At 45.3% G+C, this 21,876-nt stretch overlaps 3 protein-coding genes across 3 annotated transcripts; 1 reads left to right on the top strand and 2 right to left on the bottom strand.

The window, feature by feature from the left end:
- Positions 1–1,314: 1,314 nt before the first annotated feature.
- On the bottom strand, positions 1,315–5,713 carry LOC117135499. The gene has a single exon (XM_033295721.1). It carries the CDS (start codon positions 5,009–5,011, stop codon positions 2,411–2,413), a length of 2,601 nt encoding a protein of 866 aa, XP_033151612.1. The 5' UTR covers positions 5,012–5,713; the 3' UTR covers positions 1,315–2,410.
- Positions 5,714–12,053: 6,340 nt separating this feature from the next.
- LOC117135500 (stress-activated map kinase-interacting protein 1) lies at positions 12,054–14,099 on the bottom strand. The gene has a single exon (XM_033295722.1). It carries the CDS (start codon positions 14,006–14,008, stop codon positions 12,293–12,295), a length of 1,716 nt encoding a protein of 571 aa, XP_033151613.1. The 5' UTR covers positions 14,009–14,099; the 3' UTR covers positions 12,054–12,292.
- Positions 14,100–14,337: 238 nt separating this feature from the next.
- On the top strand, positions 14,338–15,952 carry LOC117135502 (zinc finger protein 239). Its single transcript, XM_033295725.1, has 3 exons — positions 14,338–14,576; positions 14,635–15,194; positions 15,516–15,952. Exons 1-3 carry the CDS (start codon positions 14,508–14,510, stop codon positions 15,721–15,723), a joined length of 837 nt encoding a protein of 278 aa, XP_033151616.1. The 5' UTR covers positions 14,338–14,507; the 3' UTR covers positions 15,724–15,952.
- Positions 15,953–21,876: the final 5,924 nt, after the last annotated feature.

The raw sequence follows: 21,876 nt of genomic DNA, 5'->3' as shown, positions 1-21,876 counted from the left end.
CGTTTCTTACTCATAAGATATATGTTAAATTATTTAAATTATATCTACTGCCAAGCAATTAATGCCTAATTCGACTGCGATAATTCACATGGTTTATATTTATACCCATCCACTGGAGATGAACTCTCACTTAATGAGTGCAAGTTGTTCTGGAAAACACGAGATGTTCGACTGGTTTTCGTTCGGTTCCTGTTTGAGCACGTTTAATTAGCATAAATTTAAAAGGGAATTCAGTAATAAAGCCCCAGCGGCAGGAAGCTTAATCAAGCGATCGTTTGAACCCCAGCTATGTGATTACAATAAGAGCCTGTGGGGCATGCACCAACCCCACATACTGCACATATATTCCCCTCACGAATTATATTATGCAATGTACGCACAAAATGCTTCCCGTTGGCTAGATCGTATATTTTGCTGCACTTTTGAATTTTGCCCACGCGGTGAAAAATTGTGCGACAATTAGCTCAGTGCGCTGGCCAAGCGCCCCAAAAAAACTGGTTTTTGAAAATAATAAAAAAAAAAAAACAAAGTATTAAAGTATAAAAGTCAGGCTGCTGTGGGCGGCGCGGCGGGATGCGTGTGTGCGAAAAATCATTCACTTGTGTACGAGCCAGTATGCCCATTGAAATTGTTTAATAAATCGAAGCCGAAAGAAACAGAAATCGAGAAAAAACGAACTCAACTCGGCTGAAAAGTGAACAACAAATACCTTGGGACCGCAAAAAAATCGCACGCACGGCAACGATTAAGGCATGAGTACTCGAAATTCAGCCCCAGAGGCTGGAGACAAGGCAATAACAATGCTAACGGCCGCTTTATGAACAATTATGAACCGCGGGCGAGTTCGCCCCAAAATCAAAAAAAAAAAAAAAAAACCAAAAAAGATATACAACAAAATACAAAAAAAGTGCCAAAAACAGTATCCAAATTCAAAACTCGAGTTGGGGGCGCATGCGTCACGCTCATGTCACTTTGCGAAGACAGAAATTACGAATATTATTCAATAAAATTCAAATTGTTGCTTTCACAGGCAAGGCAGACTGGTTGGGATTTGCTGTTACTGTTACTATATATATATATACTTAACAATATTTTTTTCTGCTATTTTGGTGGCCTAGTTACCTTCGGTTCTCGAGTGGCGCGAATTTCGCTTTCAATTTCGGGCAGCCAAATTGCGCAAGATTCGTTAAATGATTTGGCAAAAAAGACAGCGAATTTGCTTAGCTAAGCTCCATTTCAAGTTCACCATTGTGGTGTAATTGTAATAATACCCTAGACCAATTGCAACCCCGATTTTTTGTTTATTTTGTTGTAATAAGTTTATTTATGGTTAACACGCATAATATAATTTATTGCATCTACAGACTAATGCGTCCGTAAGAAATCGAAATTAAAAGCTAAAAATGAAAAATATTTTTATTCTCTCCTGTAATAATCCGTTTTGCTGTTTCCTCCGTTTTTGTTTCATTCTTTTTTTTTAGGGAGGACAACCAAGTTTCCTACATCTAAATATGCAAATATTAGACTAATAAAAGTGTGGAAATAAAAAACAAATAAAAGAAAAAGGTGCGAAAATTGCGAGTGGGTTGGGTGGAAAATGTGGAAATCACCTTTGCCTGCCCCTCGAATGTTAAACCTAATGACCTGAGAATCTAATTCAATTTTCTTTGATTACAATCCGAATTATATCCGTATTACTCACATCTGGTTTCGTATGGCCGCAGTTCTATAACCGATTTTTATGGCAGCCGTCTGAGTTATGGGTGTGACTATCCTATATCTAACCTAATTGCAAGCTAAATAAAAATGTTTATAGGCAATAAAAGAATACTAAAACTGCATAAAAGTCGCCAGGAATAATTTGTGAATTCATGAGGATATATCTAGGCATATATATATAGAAGTCATGAGAGACTTTGTGATAATAGTTGGGCCCGTATTCTATTTCTATAGTTTTTGAAAAACACAACATTGAAGTATATAACCTACAATCTATTAACTGGTTAATGGTCAATCATATATATGGATTAAGTATAATCTTAAGTGTCTACCAAACCAATTAAATCTCTGTTTTGCATTCCTTAAGCTATTGGCAGTGATTGTTATCGTCATGTTTCATATAAGAAAGTTGTAGAAAATTAAAATGAAGGGCTGGCAGAGTTCCACATGATCCAACGAAACCACTCGGAAAATTCGTCAATAAAACTTCGTTAACTATAGGTATCTGTTCCTAACCTAGGTTGGGCTACAGTGTATTGGGGGTGTACGTGTGGGACATTTAACAAGTTGAACAGCATCACAGTGTACAGCCATTAATTTCACATACGATTAGCCGTTCTAAAACGGAGTTCTATAACAGAGTACTACTATCTTCCCACTAAAATTAATCAACAATGTGCCCCCATTCAATCTAATTCACGGGCGATATGGCCTGTCCGAATTTCCTGGCCCTCTGGCCGAATCCCTTGCTACCATCTGGACCCATTGGAGTGCGTACCAGGCTCTCGGCAGCTCGCTGGGCAAACGAACCGGAACGCGACCGAGGAGATCCGTCGAGGAAGCTACCGGTTCGGGATCTTGGCTGGCCATCGTAGCCATCGCCGCCGCCGTGCTTGTAGTTGCTCAGGAAGCTGCCGGTGCGAGATCGTGGAGATCCTTCGAAGCCCTCCGATCCAAACGAGCAGCGACGATCGTATCCCGAATCCGTGGATATGCGTCTTCCTCCAATATACTGAGCATTGTCATATGCCGCCAGCTTGCTGCTCAGCTGCTGGAAATTGTTGGAGTAACGACGTGGCCACACCTGGTAGCCTCCACCTCCTCCACCCACCAGCTGATCGGTTTGGATGGGCTCCCGCTCGATGTTGAAATCGTTCGAAGGACGACGATAGAAGCCACTGCTTTCGCTGGCATTCGAGAAGGTTCGCTCGAACTGCATGGATCCGTTGGAGAATCGACGCTCCTGGTACTGATTATTGCCCGGACAGCTGCCATTGGAACACACCGAGGTCTTCCTGTAACTAGTGTCCGTGGTCTGAGCAAAGTCCGAGACCCTTCTCGAGCATGGACAGCTCTCCGAACAGTTCGAATCGCGACGTTGGGGAACTCCTCCCGTTTCCGAGCAATTGCTGGCCCTTCGTGACATCGAAGGATTGACTTCTGGAGTGTAGTTCTGCTCGGAGCAGTTGGACAGACGACGCTGCAGACTGCTTATTCCAGACACCATCGGATTACCGCCTGAATTGACAGCAGAAGATATAGGCGAAACATCGCCCAAGGCGGCCGCTGTGTTGGCCGAAATCGTCGATGTGTTGCTGTATCGCCTGGGACCATAGCCGAAAAAACCGCTGGGACCCACCTCCTGGTTCTGGTTGCCAATGCTCCCACGGGGCTGATAATGCTGATACGGATTGGCATGGTAGCTGGGCCCCGTTTGTTGGTAGTAACTGGGCTGGAAGTCCGAGTTGTTGCGCTTGAGCTTGAAGCGCAGATCCGGTACAGTTTCGTGGCCGGAGAAGCTGCCACCTCGACTCCGCTCGTAGTTGGCATCGTTGTAGTAGCGATAGTTCTCCACCATCCGGGCCACCGGAGCGGCGATCTGGATGACGGCTGCCTTCTTGCCGGTCTTCTTCTTGGGCGCCACCATCTCGTAGACCTGGAAGGGGCCACTCAGATGACGGGCATCCCTGGCGGAGGAGGATTCTAAGTACTCCACTAGAGCACACTCCTTTTGCTGCAGTTCTGGATACTTGTTCATGAACTGACGCACATCCACGGGAATGGCCATTCCAGGCTTGAGAATGCGTATGAGCGCGATCTCACCGCATGGCGAGAACATATCCGATACCTTTTCGATGGTTAGCTTGTCCAGTGGGAGATCACAGGCCACGATCGTGCGAGACGGCATGGTTTCGTCGAAACTGGGCAGCGGTTCGATTCTGCGCACCTTGGTGCCCACATCATTCAGCTCGATCTTGCGGGACTTGCGACGCACTGCATCTCCAACCACCTTCCACTCCCTGGTAAGTTGGCGCACCCTCTTGAAACTGGACACCAATTTAAGGCTGACGAAACCCTCCTTGTTGCGTCGCACATGTTTCAGTAGGAATGCATCCTTCAGGATGCTCTCATTGGAGAAGTAGAACTCCACGGCATCGGTGATTTCGGCAGCCAGTTCCTCGCTGGGAATAAGAGAGGGATCGAGTGTATCAATCTCATTGGGTCCTTGGTGCTCAGAATCCTGCTCCTGTTGAACATGCATTTCCTGCTCCTTCACCTGAGGCGGTTCCACCTCCTTTTCCTTCTTCATGGTGAGGAATGAACGATGGGTTTTCTTGGCCTCCAGAACGGGTGAGTTGGCTGGTGCGACAGCGGGTGGTGGAGATGCATCCAGAGTAAAGTTGGGATGGAGATAGATGTTATCCATCTGATGCTTACGGAACTTCTCCAAATTGGCCTCACTCAAAACGGCCGGTGGCGTAGTCTGGCGCTCGGTTAAGTCCACCTCGGCTATGATGTGATTGTCCACGGCTAGGGGCTTCAGCTCATCACCCTCCTCCGACGATTCATCCGAGTCCCCAATGGAGGAACCCATGCCCACGTCCACCAGTTGGTGATCAGTGGGCGACATGGGCGGAGCAGAGGGTGCAGTATCCTCCGAGGTGCTGCCATTGCTGCTACCCAGCTGAGAGTCCATGGATTCCATTTGGTGGAGCAGCGCCTGTGCCGAACGCCTGGCATGCATGCGGAGCAGCTTGCAGGGCAGCGATGAGGACAACGGCACGACCGCCTGGGAACTGCAGCTCGGCTGCTCATCATCCAGCTCCTCCTCCTTGGTCTTGTCCATCGAAGCAGGCGACTCCGGTGCTTTCATCACAGGCACAGCGGTGAGAATGGGCGCAAGGATCGGAGTGGGGTCCACAGGACTCACGAGGAAGGTGTGACCCTCTGCACCGGCATGTGGAGCCTTCACCTCGTACACCTGCTCCGCCTGATCCCTGGGACTGCTCATGGCTACAACGAACGACCTTGGCTGATGCTCTGAGATGTTTTTTGGGCACTCCAGCAAAAGCGAAAAGCTGTTTTTACTTCTTTCGACTCTACTCTCTATTGCTAGCCAAGTGTAATTCTTCCCAATTTCTTCGCTCTCTTTCTCTTTCTCCTTCTCTCTCTCTCTCTCTTGATCACTTTCACTTTCAAGTTCAGTGGGGAAAAGCTCGCTGCTGGAGCTGCACCTTACATCGGATGGGCCCGATTAGCCAAGATGTGCATCTGGGTAACCTGAAACCCAAACTGAAGCGTTCATTGAACGTCAGCTGTTGCTGGTGGCAATGTTCGTAATGTTGGTTGGTTTAGTTGTAGTTGCAGCAGTTGCTGCTGGTGTGTTTTATACCGCCGTTTGCGTAATATCGCCTGCAACGTGCTTGGAATTTGTTTGGGGCGTTTGGTCGCCTGGGTTTTTGTTTTATTTCTTTTTCTAGGCCGCGCTTGACACCGATTCGCCAAAAGTTAATAAATAAAAGTTCAATTAACAATTTCGTCTGCGTTTTGGGTAATTTTCGAGTTCAAGTTGTTGCTGCTGCTTGTTGGTTGTTAGTTGTTGTTGCCCGTTTCCTATGTATTTCCGTAAGGCTTTTCGGTTGAACTTGTGTAAACTTTCTGGTTCGCACGCGACTAAAATTGAGTTCATGCAACGCTGCAACGCGGAGATCGACTGAAATTGCAAATTGATTTGAGGTCGGTTAAATACCCTCTGCTTTCGTTTCAATTTTTTTTCTTTCTGCCTCTTTTTTCGTGTTTACAGCAGCAGGCGGCCGGCGGCAGCGACGTCGGCAGCGCCAGCGACGCCAGCGGCAACGACAGCGGCGTTATTGAGCGGTCCAAGTACGCACGATAACAACGAAAAGCCAATAGCAACAACAACAGTGCGCAGCGAGAGCTGCGACGTCGGCAGCGACAACTTATTGGCAACACACACGAAACTTGTTGCGTTGCCAGCAACAGCAACAGCTACAACAAAAGCAACAGCAGCAAGCACACCGGTCACAGCAGAAACAACAACAACAATAGCAGCAAACACAGTTGCACTAACAGCAAACATATGAGCAGCAACTTCAAACGCAGCAACAACAGCAGAGGCTACAACAGCAGCAACACTAAGAGCAACATGAGCAAACACAGCAGCAACATTGCTAGCAAACACAACAAATGCAGCAGCAACATTACGAACAACAACTGCAAACACATCAGCAACAACAGAGGCTACAATAGCTGCAACACTGCGAGCAACATCAACTAACATAGAAGAAACAGCACAGGCTATAACAGCTGCAACACAACGAGCAATATCAGCAATAGCAGCAAACACAGCAGCAACATTACTAAGAAGCACAATAAATGCAACAGCAACATCACGAACAACAATATTAAATGTAGCAACAACAGAATAAGCTACAACAGCAGCAACACTACGAGCAGCAACAGCAACATTACTAGCAACAACATCTAACAGAGCAGCAACAACACGGGCTAGAACAGCAACAGCAGCTTGGCCAAAAACAACAGCAACACACTGGCGGCATTTGCATTTGCTCAATGCATTTGTCAGCTCGTTTGGTTGTTTGAACATGCCACACGTTTGACATTAGTACGCGCACACACACACAGCCACTTCCGATTTGCATTGATCGGCTGAAAATTGGGAAAGTGCTTTTCGTGTGGTGACCTCGTTGCACGAAAATAACACACGATTGCAATTGCAATTGCAGTTGCTATTGCTATTGCAATCGCAATTACTGCGTCCAGAACGAGCCGTTTATCTCCGAGGGGAAACAGGAAGGAAACTGAACGGCGGCCAGCGACAACAAATTGCAGTTTGAGGGTTACACACTTGACAACCCAGAGACGCTGATCAATCAATTGCAGGTCAGTTCCGCTTTGCAACGAGGCGATCGCGCACGTGAAACTTATCATGGAAATTGGGCAAACACTATTTCAATTGCAACAAAGTGTTGTTCGAAAATTTGAGAAAATATGGAGGTTAAAACAAAGGTAAAAATTGCAAGGCCAATGATATTTTTCAACTTTCAAATGTAGATAATGTAAATGTAAATAAATGTTCACTTATGAGCTTTATCTATGAAATATCGCTGCAGTTGGCAAGGTGAACTCTCTTTTAGTCTTATATTAGTTCTCCAGAGCATAATGCCTTAAGTAAACAAAAATTCCATAATTAATTATAAGCTTGCAAATGAAATGGATACCGCCAATCTCCACGTTTGCGCGCCTCATTAGCGCAGGGAATCCTCGTTGCATCGCAGTTATCGCATCGCCAATTTGCATGTCAAGTGCAAGTTCAAGTGCACCATTGAAATGCGGCGCAATGGCAGCGTCATTCTCTCGACTTTTGCTTTGTGGCTGTTGTGCTGTGCGGTATTATATCATCGGTCATATTCATAAGAATAATCCCTTTAGTGGGCCTGACTTTTATGAAACACTGTGTTGCATCAGCTGCGAACTGGCTATTGTTTACCCAAAACTGATAAAGTTATACAAGACAAAGGCGGTACAGAACCAGAACAAATGTTTGCAATCCAATTACAAGGTGTTCTGCCTGCCGCCTTTGCCCGTTTGCCCCTCGGCGTCTGGCCACACGGCGTATACTTGACATAAGGTCAACTGGCCATCAAATGCTCATTAATTTGCCAATTGACGACAAGCATTTCATTTCGAATTGTAGAGTGAGCTACCCCTACAATTTGATTTGCCAACAAGTAAATTATGTTGCCAAAAAAAAAGCTGTAGAAAACCAAGAGTAAAAAGATAAATGAATAGCGAAAAGGTAAAAATCTTGCAACCTTGCGGTAAGAGACACACTGACACACTGCCAAACTGGCAAAGGCAACAATAAGAAATCAAGAGTTTTTATTGTTTATGGGCCTGGTAGCTGGCGAACCGCAAATGGCAAATGATTTATTTAATACAAATCAAAATTATGATTTGATATTTTTCGGTTTTTTCCCTCCGCTTTTGTCGGGCGGGCGTGTCCCTCCAAGATCGATTAATCCAACTCGTTTGCTTGTGGCCCAAAGCTGCAAATAATCCAGGAAGTGGAAGCATTTGAGGTAGGTCAATTCAAAAGTAACCAAAAACTGAGGGAGTGAGGTAGCAAATTGCCTCTAAAAGCCAATTTTTAAGCCTTCTGCTGCATTGTTGTTGGTTTGCTTTGTACACGCATTTATTTGCCTTTATCTAGCGTTTATTTGCTTTTTGCACTTTTATGTTGAGAGTCGAAGTGCGTTCAGGGCCATCGATCTATAGCTCTGGCCGATCTGCTTGCGATCGGCGCACATTAGCAATTGTTAGCTGAAGTTTGTCCTTCTGTTGACATTTTGCACGCGCTGCCATGCTGTTGAGCCTACGCGAAAAACTCAGTTTCGCCCCGGAGATTTTCGAGTCTCGAGTGGGAAGACTTGGCTGTCAGCACCGATCAGCTTAGATATCCGAAATGGAGTCTGCGGCATTTCATTCCAATTTGCATAATTGCATTTTCAGCTCATTAGATGGCAATCTGTAAGACAGTTTCCCTCACCTCAAGTTCAATGCTGCTGCTATTTTTGCAATGCGATTTAATTCCATGCTGATGAATTATGATCGCATATCCTGCGTGTCCGGCTAAACGGATTTATGGCTGCAAATTGCTTGGATGGTCGCAAAAGTGGGTCATGAGAATCCGCACACAAAGGCACTGCACTCCAGCGCGGTATTACATAATTCAGAACCTTTTATCAGGATGGAAGTGGCAGCAAACAGGCGGGTAAACAAGTCCGGGACAAGGGCAGTGCAACCTTCGACTTGTTTTGGCCAGCACTGAGAGAAATCCAACTAGATCTTCATACCGTTTGTAAAGAATTGAGTCATTGTAACTTGAATCTTAAGGATAATCCTTTTAGAATCTGCGCACCATGTTAAGAGAGTAAGAATCATTTAGGATCGGTACAAATAACTGATATTATGCATGGTTTTTTTTTGCCGTGTAAGTGGCAATCACCACCTGCATCTGGTGGTGGCATCCACTTGAGAGCGGTGCCCGAAAACCAGTTCCACGTCAAGTGCCTGCAACGAAACGAGCCCAAGTTTCGGCACTTCATTAAGGAAGCGACCTTGGCAGAGGCTGATGCCAGCACAATTTATCGCCGATGGAGGCAGGAAGACGATGCCGCCGCCGGCGACTGTGCCGCGATTCTGGACTGGACTGGAGGTGGACACGTTGAGTGGTCGGGGATGCAACAGGTTGGAGAACGAACGGTATGACCTCCAGGTTATGGCGTTACATATAGCATATTTTTATCCGAATTCGAATGCGTGGCCATTGTGCAGCACGCTTTTAATTAAGCCGCCGCAGATCGAAATGTAAGTCGCCAAGTGCATTTGCCTCCTTTCCCGTGCGACAGAATTGGGTTACAAATGTCTCGAAAGAGCATAACAAGTTGTGCAGAACGCTGTAGTCAAGCACCTCGACTATCAGATACTCCTTACTCACACTCCCTACTAGAAATATGAAGATATGCAAGAATATATCCACTTTATGGAGTTCGGAACGCTCCCCCTACTTGATATTGGAAAATAATATTCATATATATATTTATATATTCTAGATATTGCAAGTCGAGCTGAATAATTTCTGAAGAAATTAACCAATTGCACTTGGTTGTGTAGGATTTTGCAATTGATGGTCAAGTAATTGTATCTATAAGTGTATCTACATATATTAAAGTTTCACCATTTATGTGTGGGGCTGGGCACAATTTGGGGAAAAAATCCGCAATCCACCCAAGTTGTGCAATTAAAATGGCAAGCGTTTTTCGAGTTGTGGGTCCCCGATTTTTATTTTTATTTCTTTTTTTTTTTTAATTTTGGTTTTTGGTGCGTGCAACGCATTGGGGCAGACAACGCCTGTCTCCGTGTGGGTTGGTCCCCGGGTCTTTGGAATGTGCAAAATGTTGTGGCCATAATGAAAAGACCGACATAGCTTTTATGGCCTGCCAGTTTGTTTCTGATGTAGAAAGAACGAAAAGCAAAAGAAAAAAAACCGAAAGGGAGCTGTGATCTATGAAATTGTGGAATTATTCTAGCAATTTGCAGCATGCAAGTTACCGTTGGGTAGTATGCCATAAATTAATCCAATAATAGCTCAATTAATTCCCCGAACACGAGCCAAGTTCCCACAGCAGCAATATGGCAAACAAACATCGCAAAACGGAAGCAGAAACAGCAATGAAATGTTAAGTATACGTACGCAGATCGGTGATAACTTAATACCGTTTATGCGTAGCTTAGAGGAATACGCGAATAATTGGAAGTTTAGCTGCCGTATCTTTCGGCCATCATAACCGATCGAACTTTTTGGGTCCGGTTGCGTGACTCAGGCGCAAAATGCATTTTCCAGCGATCAATCTGCATATGCAGGCGCAGAGAATGAAAAACGTATCTTTATTCACATAGCTGAATATTCGTAGATATGTTTGTACTCGTGTGTGCGGCGGCCTTCAGAAAATGGCAACAAACGCGACATTAAATTATGCGCCTAGGCCTATTATTTTATGCAATTGATAAATTGACAACGAGGTCCGCTCACTTTTGTGTTTTTCCATTTTTTGTTCGCAGTGAAAATCCGCTCACATGCGTGCCAAGTTTCTTGCCCCTGACCGACAGCGGGACGGAGAGCGGGACGAACAGCGGTACGGACAGTGGGACGGACAGCGGTACGGACAGTGGGACGTACATCGGTACGGACAGCGGTACGGACAGCGGAACGAACAGCGGTTTGGACAGCGGTACGGACAGTGTGACGTACAGTGGGACGGACAGCGGTACGGACAGTGGGACGGACAGCGGTACGGACAGCGGGACCGAGAGTGGGACAGACAGTGGGACCGAGAGCGGGACCGAGAGTGGGACCGAGAGTGGGACCGAACGTATAATGCCTGGCAACTTTCATATCGAGTGAACTTTTGCGCTGTTTGTCATTCAATTTCAATGTCAAGGTTGTCGCTGCTTTTGTTAATGCATTTATTGCCTTTCAATTAGCCGCAGTCGCATCCTTGTCGAAATTAGCCGCCTCTGCTGAATTTGCTTAGGCAAATTAGCTGATAACTATGTTGCTTGCGGTGAAATTCAGTGAGCTGTAGCGTAGAAAAACGACGCACTTGCCGATAATAAATTCAATTCGTACTATAAATACCATTGCATTTGACAAATTGACTGCGATATTCAAATTTGTCTTGCGAAAGAATGGGCCGGAGTTTCTGTCAAGGCTGAATCAGATAGGCATAAATCATTTAACCCCAAACTGACTGGACATATCGAACATGAAAATAGGCGTTTTCCTTTTATTTTATCGGCTATTTGAGATCGCGGGCATTTGTTAGTCATTTTTGTTGTTTTTATGTGGCATATGAATGATGCTGAATTTAGGTCTCACCTTAGCCACTTCCTCGGGGAATTGCAGCGCCAGTGATTCACTTGGACATAAATCGATAGCTGACAGTTGCCTCGATTTGGTCACGCCAACAGCATCATCATCGCCATCAGACGAACGGCCTCAAATGTCGCGCATTTTGGCGTGATTTCGAGTCGCTAACCTTGGCCTTAGAACGCGCTGCTGCAATCGCTTGTTAGCCGCCGCTGCAGATGCATATGCATGCAACGATCGTCTAACGGCAGTTAGCCATTATTCTCGACTACTCCACAGCTGTTAGCCGGCGACCCAGCCGCCCAACCCAGTCATCGCTGGCATTGCAAAACTAAAAATAAACTGCCAGACCGAAAACAATATGTGCAGTAATACGACTAACCGTTGGGTCCGTCCCCGTCTGGTCGTCTGTGCGATTAATTGCACATTGATTACAGACAATTGCAGTGGGTAGAGTGAAAAAAACGGAAATGAAAACCAGATATACAGCTAAAAACGCGGCCAAATCGCGCGTGAATCGCTTCAAAACCGCACTGTAAACGCCAGCGGCAAGGCGGAAGCAAAAATGTAGAGATTCCGATTTTAAGTGTAAGTTTTGCAATTTTATTTTCAGGACCAGGCTTCGTAGTTGGGTGAGTTCAATAAATACTTACAGGCTAGGCAAACATGTGTAACACAATCTTTAGTTAGCAACTAATACAACTTATCGAACAGGAGGCGGTGAAGGAGGCGGAGAATTAGGCGGGGATGTTGCAGCGGCAGTGGCAGTAGCCCGCCTGCTAGGCACACGAGTGGCAGCCGCTGCCATAGGAATAAATACTACAACTTCAGCTGCCTCTTCTCCTGCTTCCGATCGCGCTGCAGAAGGAACTCGCGCCTCAGATCGCTGGATCGCATCTCGAGTATGCAGTTCAGCTTGTTCTGGATCTGCTCCGCCGTGTGGGTGTCCGTATCGAAGTCGTAGTGCTTAAAGCGAATATTGCTGCTTGAAAAGAGGCTGGAAGAATGACCCGGACTGCTGGGCGAGTGGGCTATCCCAGCACTGCCGCTTCCCGCATTTAGTGTGGTTACGCTGGCGTTGATCGGCGCCGAAGTACAGCCCGTGGAGAAAGAAGGGGAGGAGGAGTTTGACTTCAGCCAGATGCGCAGCAGAGCCTTTAGGTGGCGTCGCTCCAAAATCTCGCAGTGGGCCACAAAGTCAATGGGAGTTGATACGGGTTTCTTCTGCGGCCAGAACTTGGCATTCTTGCACTGATCAATCTCTATTCTCTCGCCAGATATTCCCAGAGTTACATCGGATTTGAAGAACCTCTTGTCTATGATGTTCAGGCGGAAAGTACGATGCATGGGTGCTTCCAGCATATCGTTGTGATTCAGTAGGCGCTTCTCATACTCCTTGACATTGTCGTGTGGACTATCGCCTCCTCCACCTCCTCCTGCTCCACCCGGATCACTAGTTCCTCCATTCAGGCTAATATTTTGCAGAGCCTTGACAGCTGCATCAGACAGAGCTGTCTTGTCTTCCACGGAAGTCATGGATTTACTACCCAGCTGGCTGTGGTAATCAACTCGCGTCACTGGAGCCAATGGCCGACGCTCTGCGAGGGTCAGTTGGGAGAAGCCAAACTTAGAGCAGGGTTCGCGATTGTCCAACGGTGGGAAGTCCTCCATATCATCATTATCCTCTGTCATATACAATGCGTAATGTTGCAGGGATTTTAAAGGAACGTCGGGATACTGTAAGGAGGTCCTGTAGCAGACAAAACCAATGACCTCCTGGATTTTGGCAGTGGCTACGACGCAGATCTTCAACGGATAGTTGCGATCCGGGTCGGGAAGCATATTTAAAAACACGTTAATCCGTTTCGTTTGCATACCCACTTGGGAGGTGCCATCGAAGCGGGCGAATTCAATGAAGCGATTCTGTGCTTGCTTGGGACTTTTGGCCAACTGTTCAGAGAGCTGGCTCTGAACACCCTCATCTGACAGCTCATCGTCGTTGGCTTTAGGTTCTTTTTTAGCTGGCGCAGCTTTGCTGAGGGGCAACTCTTTGCGTTTAAAGAAATCATCTCTATCCGGTGGCTGCACTTCCTCCAGGTAGTTAACACTCTTGATGCGCGCCGCCCTTCGCTTGGCAATATCCAGTTTCTCTAGTTTTTGGGCAGTGTTGGAGCGAAAGCGGTGTGCGCCCACCTCCGGATACATTTGGATGTCAAAAGAGTGCGTGGACATGTCCTCCTCGTCGTCGCTGAGGTCCAGTCCCGGATAGCAGATGAAGTCCACTTCCTGCAGTGGCGCATCCGGATGCCGGGTGTTTCGATCCGGCGTTGTCCCGCCTCCCGTCGGCGGTGTCTTGTGCGCCCGTCGCCAATGATAGTGATCTCCTCCAGCGCCGGAGTTACCGAATTTTCGCAAATAGTGTTTTGGCATGTCATCGCTCAGCATCACCGTCTCGCACATTCCGGTGTCGTCCGTGGATATGAAGGAGTTGCGGATGTGGGAGAGCAGCCAATGCTGGTTGGAGTAGGTCGCCATGGTGGTAAACAAAAGAAAATTGCTTTTCCCAAATTAATTTCTATTTATCTCAGCATCTCGGGCACTAATGCACTAACGCCTTTGGATTATCTAGAGATGGAACTTTTTGGGGGTGGTAACGAATAGCAGGCACAAGTCACCGTTCCCAATAGAACATTTGAGCAATACTTACTATATGAACGTACTTAAATTATGCCATTAAGGTATGTTAATAAATTTTAGTTTTATAATACATATATATCAAGTACTTATAATCAAAGTAATATTTTGAATTCGGATGGAAGCCAGTTGCAGCCGTACTCGTTAAATCTTGTATTTTTCCTTTTAACGCAAACGGTCACTCTAGGCCACCATATGACTTTTTTCTGGACGCGAAAAACTGCCGAGTTACAGAATAAGTTAATTATAAAGAGTTTATCGTCGCCGACCTGCTGTTTATCGATGTCCACTTCTTGAGAACTCTCAATCGGATAGAATCGATGTGCTAGCCAACGGCGAAATGGCGGGCATGGAGGTAGAATTCGACGAGACGGTGGCCAATCAGTTCAGCTGCAAGCGCTGCGACCGAGTAAGTGTGTGGGAAATGTCTCCTATTACCCCAATCTAACCACTAGCCATTGATTCAGACCTTCAGGAGCAAGCGGGATCAGACGTTGCATCGACAAGAGGTGCACAACCACAACAAGACCACCTACGAGTGCAAGCTGTGCGCGAAGAGCTTCTGCAATTCGGGGAACCTGGATCGCCACATGAAGGTGCACAACGATGTGCGGCCCTTCGTGTGTAACATCTGCTCGAAGGCCTTCGCCCAGGCTGTGAACCTGCAGCGCCACTATGCGGTGCACAGCGGGGAGCGGCCCTTCACCTGTAACTTCTGCAACAAGTCCTTCACCCAGCAGAGCAACATGAAGCGCCACAAGATGACACACACTGGCGAGAAGCCGTTCCGCTGCCAGCGATGCGGCAGGTACTTCTCCCAGCTGGTCAACCTCAAAAAGCACAAGCTTGGACACCTCAACGCCAAGCCCTACCAGTGCAATTACTGCGAGAAGGGCTTCACCCAGCTTTCAAACTTTAAGCGCCACTTGCAGTCGCACATAAAGGAGGGCGTCGATGTGGACGTGCCCGCCTCTATCCAGGCGGCTGCCGCTCTGGCCAGGGAACGACTTGAGTCGGAACAGAAACCGTGAGTACTTGCAGTCTGTAGAAGATCAAGGTGCCCTTTGATTAGATCAACCTGTTCAGACCTACCTTAAGTTGCCTATTCGACACTGATTATCGACGGGTCATGATTAGATTCGGCGCTGATTAGTGTGCTTAACTGTGCTCATTTCGCTTTTATGAACAAATAATACTATATGCATTTTTGAAGAATACATAGTTGTAAATATTCCTAAACAATACTCTTAAATATATATTTATTAGCCTCAAAACTGACCTTGATCCTTCAACATTTGCTTTTTGTAAATTAAATTATTGAATTATAATAACCTCATTCCATTTTCAGAAGCTTTTTCGAGTGCATGGTGTGTCGGGCCATCTTTGATACCTTCGCTGACTATGAGAAGCACGAAGCCAAGTGCCATGAGGACCACGAAAGGGCCCAGCTGGAGGTTAACCAGATGTCCCACATGCATCCAGACGACTATTTGCCCATGAAGTTCGCCGTGCCCGATCTGGATACGCACGAAATCATAATTGAGACTACACATTAGAAATGGCAATAATTTTTAATGAAATACCACGAAAACACACAACCCAACTCACACCTAAACATACAAATAGCGGCGATTCCGACGGAAAGATGGAATGTGAAGAATATTGCATTGAATATACAGACATGAATATATATGCAGGCCAACATAGTTCTCCATTGAATTACACCAATAAATGCAATAAATATGCAGATAACCAATGCGAATCCTTCGCAATCCCTGTTGCTAATCGATCCGATCTCTGTTGACATTGTTGCGTGAGCCGTTAAATCAGGCTAACCCGTCGATTTACGGACCCCAAAGACGTTTTAACTGCACCCTTTATGATGTGCCATTTTATGAGCATATGTATGATATTCGCTGGATTTTCCCGAGTCACATCATCAATTCTCTCGTCCGCAAGTCCCAAAACCTCACAGTGCGTAAATTGTCGCTTTAATGACACATTTCGCACAGCCGTAAAACTGGCCCTTTTCCAGCATGTCAGGCCAACATTCTTGCGTCATTAATGTGACAAATATGTTTGTATATAAGTCACGTTACCACTCACTGTTGTTCGGAAAGTTCGAATAAGAAGGGTAAAGGAATCGCCCGAAGGATCTATAATTTATACATGTGATTTCTCGACCATTTGATTGAAACTAATTAAAGGCACGTTCCTGACTTGTTTACCCGCCACCAGTCATGGAGCAATAATTGATCGCACAGTCCTTGCTATCAGCATCCACCGCTCGTTCTGACCATGTCCTTGTGGCCTTCGCAGTCATCGTTTTTGCGGCACTAAATCAAACTATTTATACATCTGACTCCCCGGACTACTCACACTTCCGCTCGCACAGGGAAATAATATTTCATGTCCACATCGTCGTCCTGCCACATTTTCTGGCTGTGCATGTGTGCGCCTGGTTCAATTGGCATGCGGCTGCTTAAATGGTCACTGCTTGGGGCCTCGGACTAATAGGTTCACATTTATTAAGCTGCCCAATGTCATTTGTTATAAATTTATTATGGTAAATGTCCTGCTCCTGATCTCAGCTCATAAGTTTAAGAAGTCAAGTGAAGCTGGCAAGAAACTGCAGCTGATTTATAGGATGCTGATCTCATCGGAGTTTATAAGTTCATTTAACTAAAATTACTTAAATAGTAAGAGAATGCAGCATATTCTGTTTAAATTTGAAAACTATTCCTTAATTGATTACTTAATTTACTATAATATACATACATAAATCTCTTCTTCAACAGAAATATGTAAAACCGTGATTCCTTTTCAGTTTCTATTGTAAAAAATCTATTCCTGCAAATTTAGGGGTTGTGTTTTCAATGAAATCAATAGCTTGTACTGCCCCGCCCCTTTTTAGGGCGCCGTTTGGGGATTTTAATTTTGTGTGTGCGCGCTTTTTATACAGTTTAAATATTTGCACGCCGAGATTGTGTGGCAATAACGATCCGTTTCCCGGCCAACACTTGCCGCCCTTTTTTTTGTGTTGGCCAATTGTTTGCTCAGCAGTGCACAGCATGCAAATAATCACCGTCGAATCACAGTGTGCTCAAACATTTGGGGGCGTGGCAGTTATGGCGTCAGCCAAGGTTAATGAGTCCTCGGTTCCCTTATTTCCTTTTTTAATCAAACAAGTTGACAAAGGCAAACAGCATCATCGGTTTTGCACACGCAGTTGAGTCATTAAGGCCAACGCCTGGGGTTAGGCAACGATTTTCCTTCGCTTTTTCTTTCTGCTGAAAACTCCCCAGCCCAAAAGTCAATTTCCATTTGAAATTTTTTGTGTGACACTCAGCCCAGAGCCACTGGCATATTCCACATTGATTTGGCAAGTGCTCCATCCGGCCATCATCAGCATTAGCATTATCAGATCTCTGCATCCTGTCGTTTGAGTTGTAAGTACCCCAGCCGAAGCCACAAACTCCTGGCCAAGTCAGAATCAGAAAGTGTGAAAAGCCGCAGAATGGAGCTGAAGCAGTCGTTGCTTTTCATGTTGCTCCTGTGCTGCTGATGTCGCTGCGGTGACATTAATGTAGCTGCTGCAACTGCTGCTCCTGCTGCAACTCAGACTTTGCTAGCCGCACATTATGGCCACCAAGTGGCTGGCCAAACGAGAATGTCAGCGGCAGGAAACGCAGACTCACATGCGGAATCGTAGCTGCAACTGGTTTTACCCGCAATTTGCCTGGCAATAGTGCCACATAATTGAGTTTTACATCTGCAATGGAGCTGCCAATTGCATGTTCCCTTACTTTCTCCGGACAATTTCCCCATCTGAATGAGCCATAATTAGACATTTGCCAGCCGGGCAATTGAATTTTACTGCCGCAGAAAGTGCCAAACTTTGCCATTCGATTGTTCGGCTTTTCAATGGTGGCGTATAAATACACGCCGGTTATCTATCCAAATGAAGTCATTGCCATGCCATTCGACCCATTTGGCCATAAATACGAATATATACTATATACAGTGGTTTTTGGCATTGTTTCGCTCGGTATTCTGCGTATGCCACTCACAGCGGATGTTTTTGGCTGGCGAAACGTGACACCCACAGACTGCATGTCTGTCTGGATGTCCATATGAATCCCGTTCCCACAGTTGGGCAATGGAAATGGTTAACACACACATACGCACACCGTGTGTCAAACACGCAAGCCGCTCAAACTAACGCCCATAGTGCTTGTGTGTGTGTAGGTAGGGAAGTTTTGGCCAGGTTAATTTGGGAAATGTGCCAAGCACCTATCGGGCATGACTATTCGATAGGTGTGGGAATGCACTCTGAAAAATGCTCATCAATTTTAAAATGATGGTTAAAGTTCTACATTTCTACTTGTGTCCCAGTTTAACTTTTGGCATAACTCATAAACAATTTGTGACAACTTTAAATTATTTTCAAACTTTTCAGAAACAAACGAGTCCACACGTCGTATGCGTAATAATACGTTTTAAGGCCAGATTGCACACAGTAACTTTTTAAATTGTATGCCAAAACGAAAGTATATGAAGATCTGAACATATGATTTAATTTCTGTCTGTATGCTTCTAGTTTCCAAACACTGTCACCGGCTTAGTTCCGCTGCGGCACTCGGGGCCATTATAATTGCCATGAGCAGGCATTTTGGGAGTCATCACAAACACCGGGCCTAATCAAGGGGGAATTGGTTATGACTTCTGTCTGTCTGTCTGCCTGCCAGCCTGGCTTAACAATCAGCAGATGGCGTGAAATAAGTGGTGCTGACAGTAATGCAATTTGATCGGGCATGGATCTGGGAGTGATGGCTCATCAAAGGCGTTGAGTTATGCTTGTTTAGTTGGCATGTTACCCATTTTATTGCCGCCCATTTTGGGCTTTGTTTGCCGGCTCGGCAAAAGTGTTAATGCGGAACGTGCCCAGACAATGACCACAAATCCCCGCCAGGATAATGGAAATTTATGTGCGTTTAAATAGTGAAAATGTCGCCACATGCCGTTGGTCCCACACGCCGGATAGCTGATGTATTGTGTAATTTTCCAGCACTGTTTTCCGCTTCTCTATTGAGCACAAATTGAAACCGTAAAGCTAAAGCCATGCCCTCAAGCTGTGTGTCCCGAGCAAATGCAAATGCAAATGACCGATGGGTGGGGGGTGGCAATATGTTTGGGCCTGCATAAATTAGGTCAGCAGTTATTAAATGCATTTTATTCATAAGCTTAAAGCAACAAACACGCTTTTCCAGACAAATTAAATTTCTGACCGTCGAGAATTGTCCCCTCGACTGAAACTTTTGCATATCAAAGCAAAGCTGGGGCATCCGGTCCTTTCGCCTGCTCTCCGGCCATAAATATTTGATGAGCTACTGCATTCCTTTTGCCATTCGTTCTGGCCATTCCGAAGATAAAATACCTGTGACCGTCGGCCAGAAGGGTAAATTCAGCAATTGTGTAATAGATTAGCATGCTGTCCCCGGTGTTGTGTTTTGTTTATTTATAGCCAAACACCAGGATGGATATGAATTCTGCTAAGCTGCTCTACGGTGTTTAATTCCTGATTCCTGCATGTGCAAATATTTAATATATTAAGCTGGGATGCATAAAACTGTTCAAGCGTATGAGCAATATACTATGCTTCTCTGCTTTGGAATCTTATGAGTGTTTGGTAACATGACCCTTTCAATTTACTAGCAACTGAGGTCCACTCCCTGCAACACTCTAATTGCGTGTCAGAATCAGTTGCCGGATTTGGAATTTCTCCCAGCTAATCCGTGCTGGCAATTTATTCCGATTGTAGGTGCAATTAAAGTGACTTGTTCCATCACATCCTTTCTGCAAGTGTTCGGTGGGCGTATCCTTTGTTACCACCAACTAACTACTAATTGTGGCCGTATGGTGTAAAGTTTCTACGGTGTCCGCTTTGTACAATCGGTTGCACAAGCTGTTTGCCTTTTTGATTAGAAGTTGTTGCCTACTGCGGCTCTGGAATGGCCTGCAAGTGCATATTACGTATACGCCGCATGGGCCCAGCTGTGCAAGCAAAAGGGAGAAAGCATTAAAGTTGATGGCAGAATAATGTAAAATGCAAGCAACTATTTATGATGCATGCCAGTTGGGTGGGTGGCTGAATTTCATTTGCTACGGCAAGGAATTTTCCTCGTAGGTTTGTTGTATTTTCCTTTTCGTTTCATTTCCTATCCCTTTTGCTCTTAACAAAAAAAATATTGATTAGCTTGCTGGCTGCTCCTGGGGCAGATTTTGCCATTGATTTGAATTTAAAATGAAGGCCACATCGAATTTAATATATATTCAAATATGAGCAGCAGACCAAACTGGAGCAGGCAGTCAATCCCCACATCCAGCCCATTCAATTTGGCCCTTTGTCGTTTCATTGCGGTGTAAATAAAACAAAAAGTCAAAATTTCAAATACTCGGCCAGCGTCGACTCTAATTAGAAACGAATTTACGGCGCATTAATGTCTCATTAAATATTTCATTTGATTTGCCTTTGCTGGCATGGTGTTATTAAAATTCAATTTCGAGTGTTTACAATCTATTTCCGTCTGCGTTTGCATAAATTTCCAGCGGCCCAGCAAGCAGCTTTGCAATGACAAAGAGCACACTTTGTTTGGTTGTTTGGGTATAATTTTAAATAAATAAATTTGTTCGGCCATTAAGGGAAAGGAGTCCCCGGCACATGAGTCCATGAGCTGCGGCTCAAGCTTAGGCCAAGATTTATGGCCTAAGCCGGCGTAGCATGTGCAGAGAGCCTAGGTAAGCCCAAGAACATTTCAATTTCGTTGCCGCGTTTTTAATATCCAGCCGGAAATTGCAGACACTTTGTGTTCCAACCCTCAAGTAAAAATATACCCCCGTTTCAAAAAAAAGCGTAACTCCATTGCGGTTTTGGTGATTGCCGCAAATATTTCATGTCTGTCTGAAGCCGGGAATTCATTGTCAGCTGCCGTTGATGTGGAACTAAATGTGAGCCGCTTTAAAGGAGGGGCATGCCAGGAAGCCACATATGCGAGTCCATTTGGCAGCCAGACAGAAAGCTTTCCACAATTTTCGCACACGATTTATACACGAAAGTGAAGCATCCTTCACCGCTTTTCCCCAACCACCAAAATACGGCCTGGGTTTGGCTGAAACTCTAGGGATTTGCACATCAAACATTTCCATCGATGCAAAATCTGTTTGTCATTTTTGATGGCCGGCCCAATGCTTGGATGAATCTACGCCAGTTGGAGGGCCACTTTGGCCATGACTGCCGCATTCGCCGTCGTTTATCATTGAGTGGAATTTCATGGCTGACACGCTGAATGCTGGGCCTGATCAAAGTTAATCACTTGTGTGGAAACTGGTCAGAGATTTGATTCGATTTTGATTGCCTGTCGTGTGGGGTAATGAAGTTGGGGAATACGAACTGGAGTATCGGGGTATTCATTTTAGTTTATAAGAATTGATTAAATTCCGAAATATAAAGTTTGCAATTATATATTTACCATATGGTCCATGAAAGGACATTCATGAGCTTATGTGGTATTATAGGCATTATAAATCTTAGTCACACCACAATTACACTTTTACTTAGCACTTCTCTTTTATCCGTAAGTTAAATTCCACGACATTGTTTCCTGTGTGGTGTATATACATATTTCTGCAGGACTTTGCATATTCTAATA

This window comes from Drosophila mauritiana, chromosome 2R, assembly GCF_004382145.1.
Source record: "Drosophila mauritiana strain mau12 chromosome 2R, ASM438214v1, whole genome shotgun sequence".
Taxonomy (NCBI): domain Eukaryota; kingdom Metazoa; phylum Arthropoda; class Insecta; order Diptera; family Drosophilidae; genus Drosophila; species Drosophila mauritiana.
The sequence above is the reverse complement of the archived record's forward strand: the minus strand, read 5'-3'. Positions and strand labels throughout refer to the sequence as shown.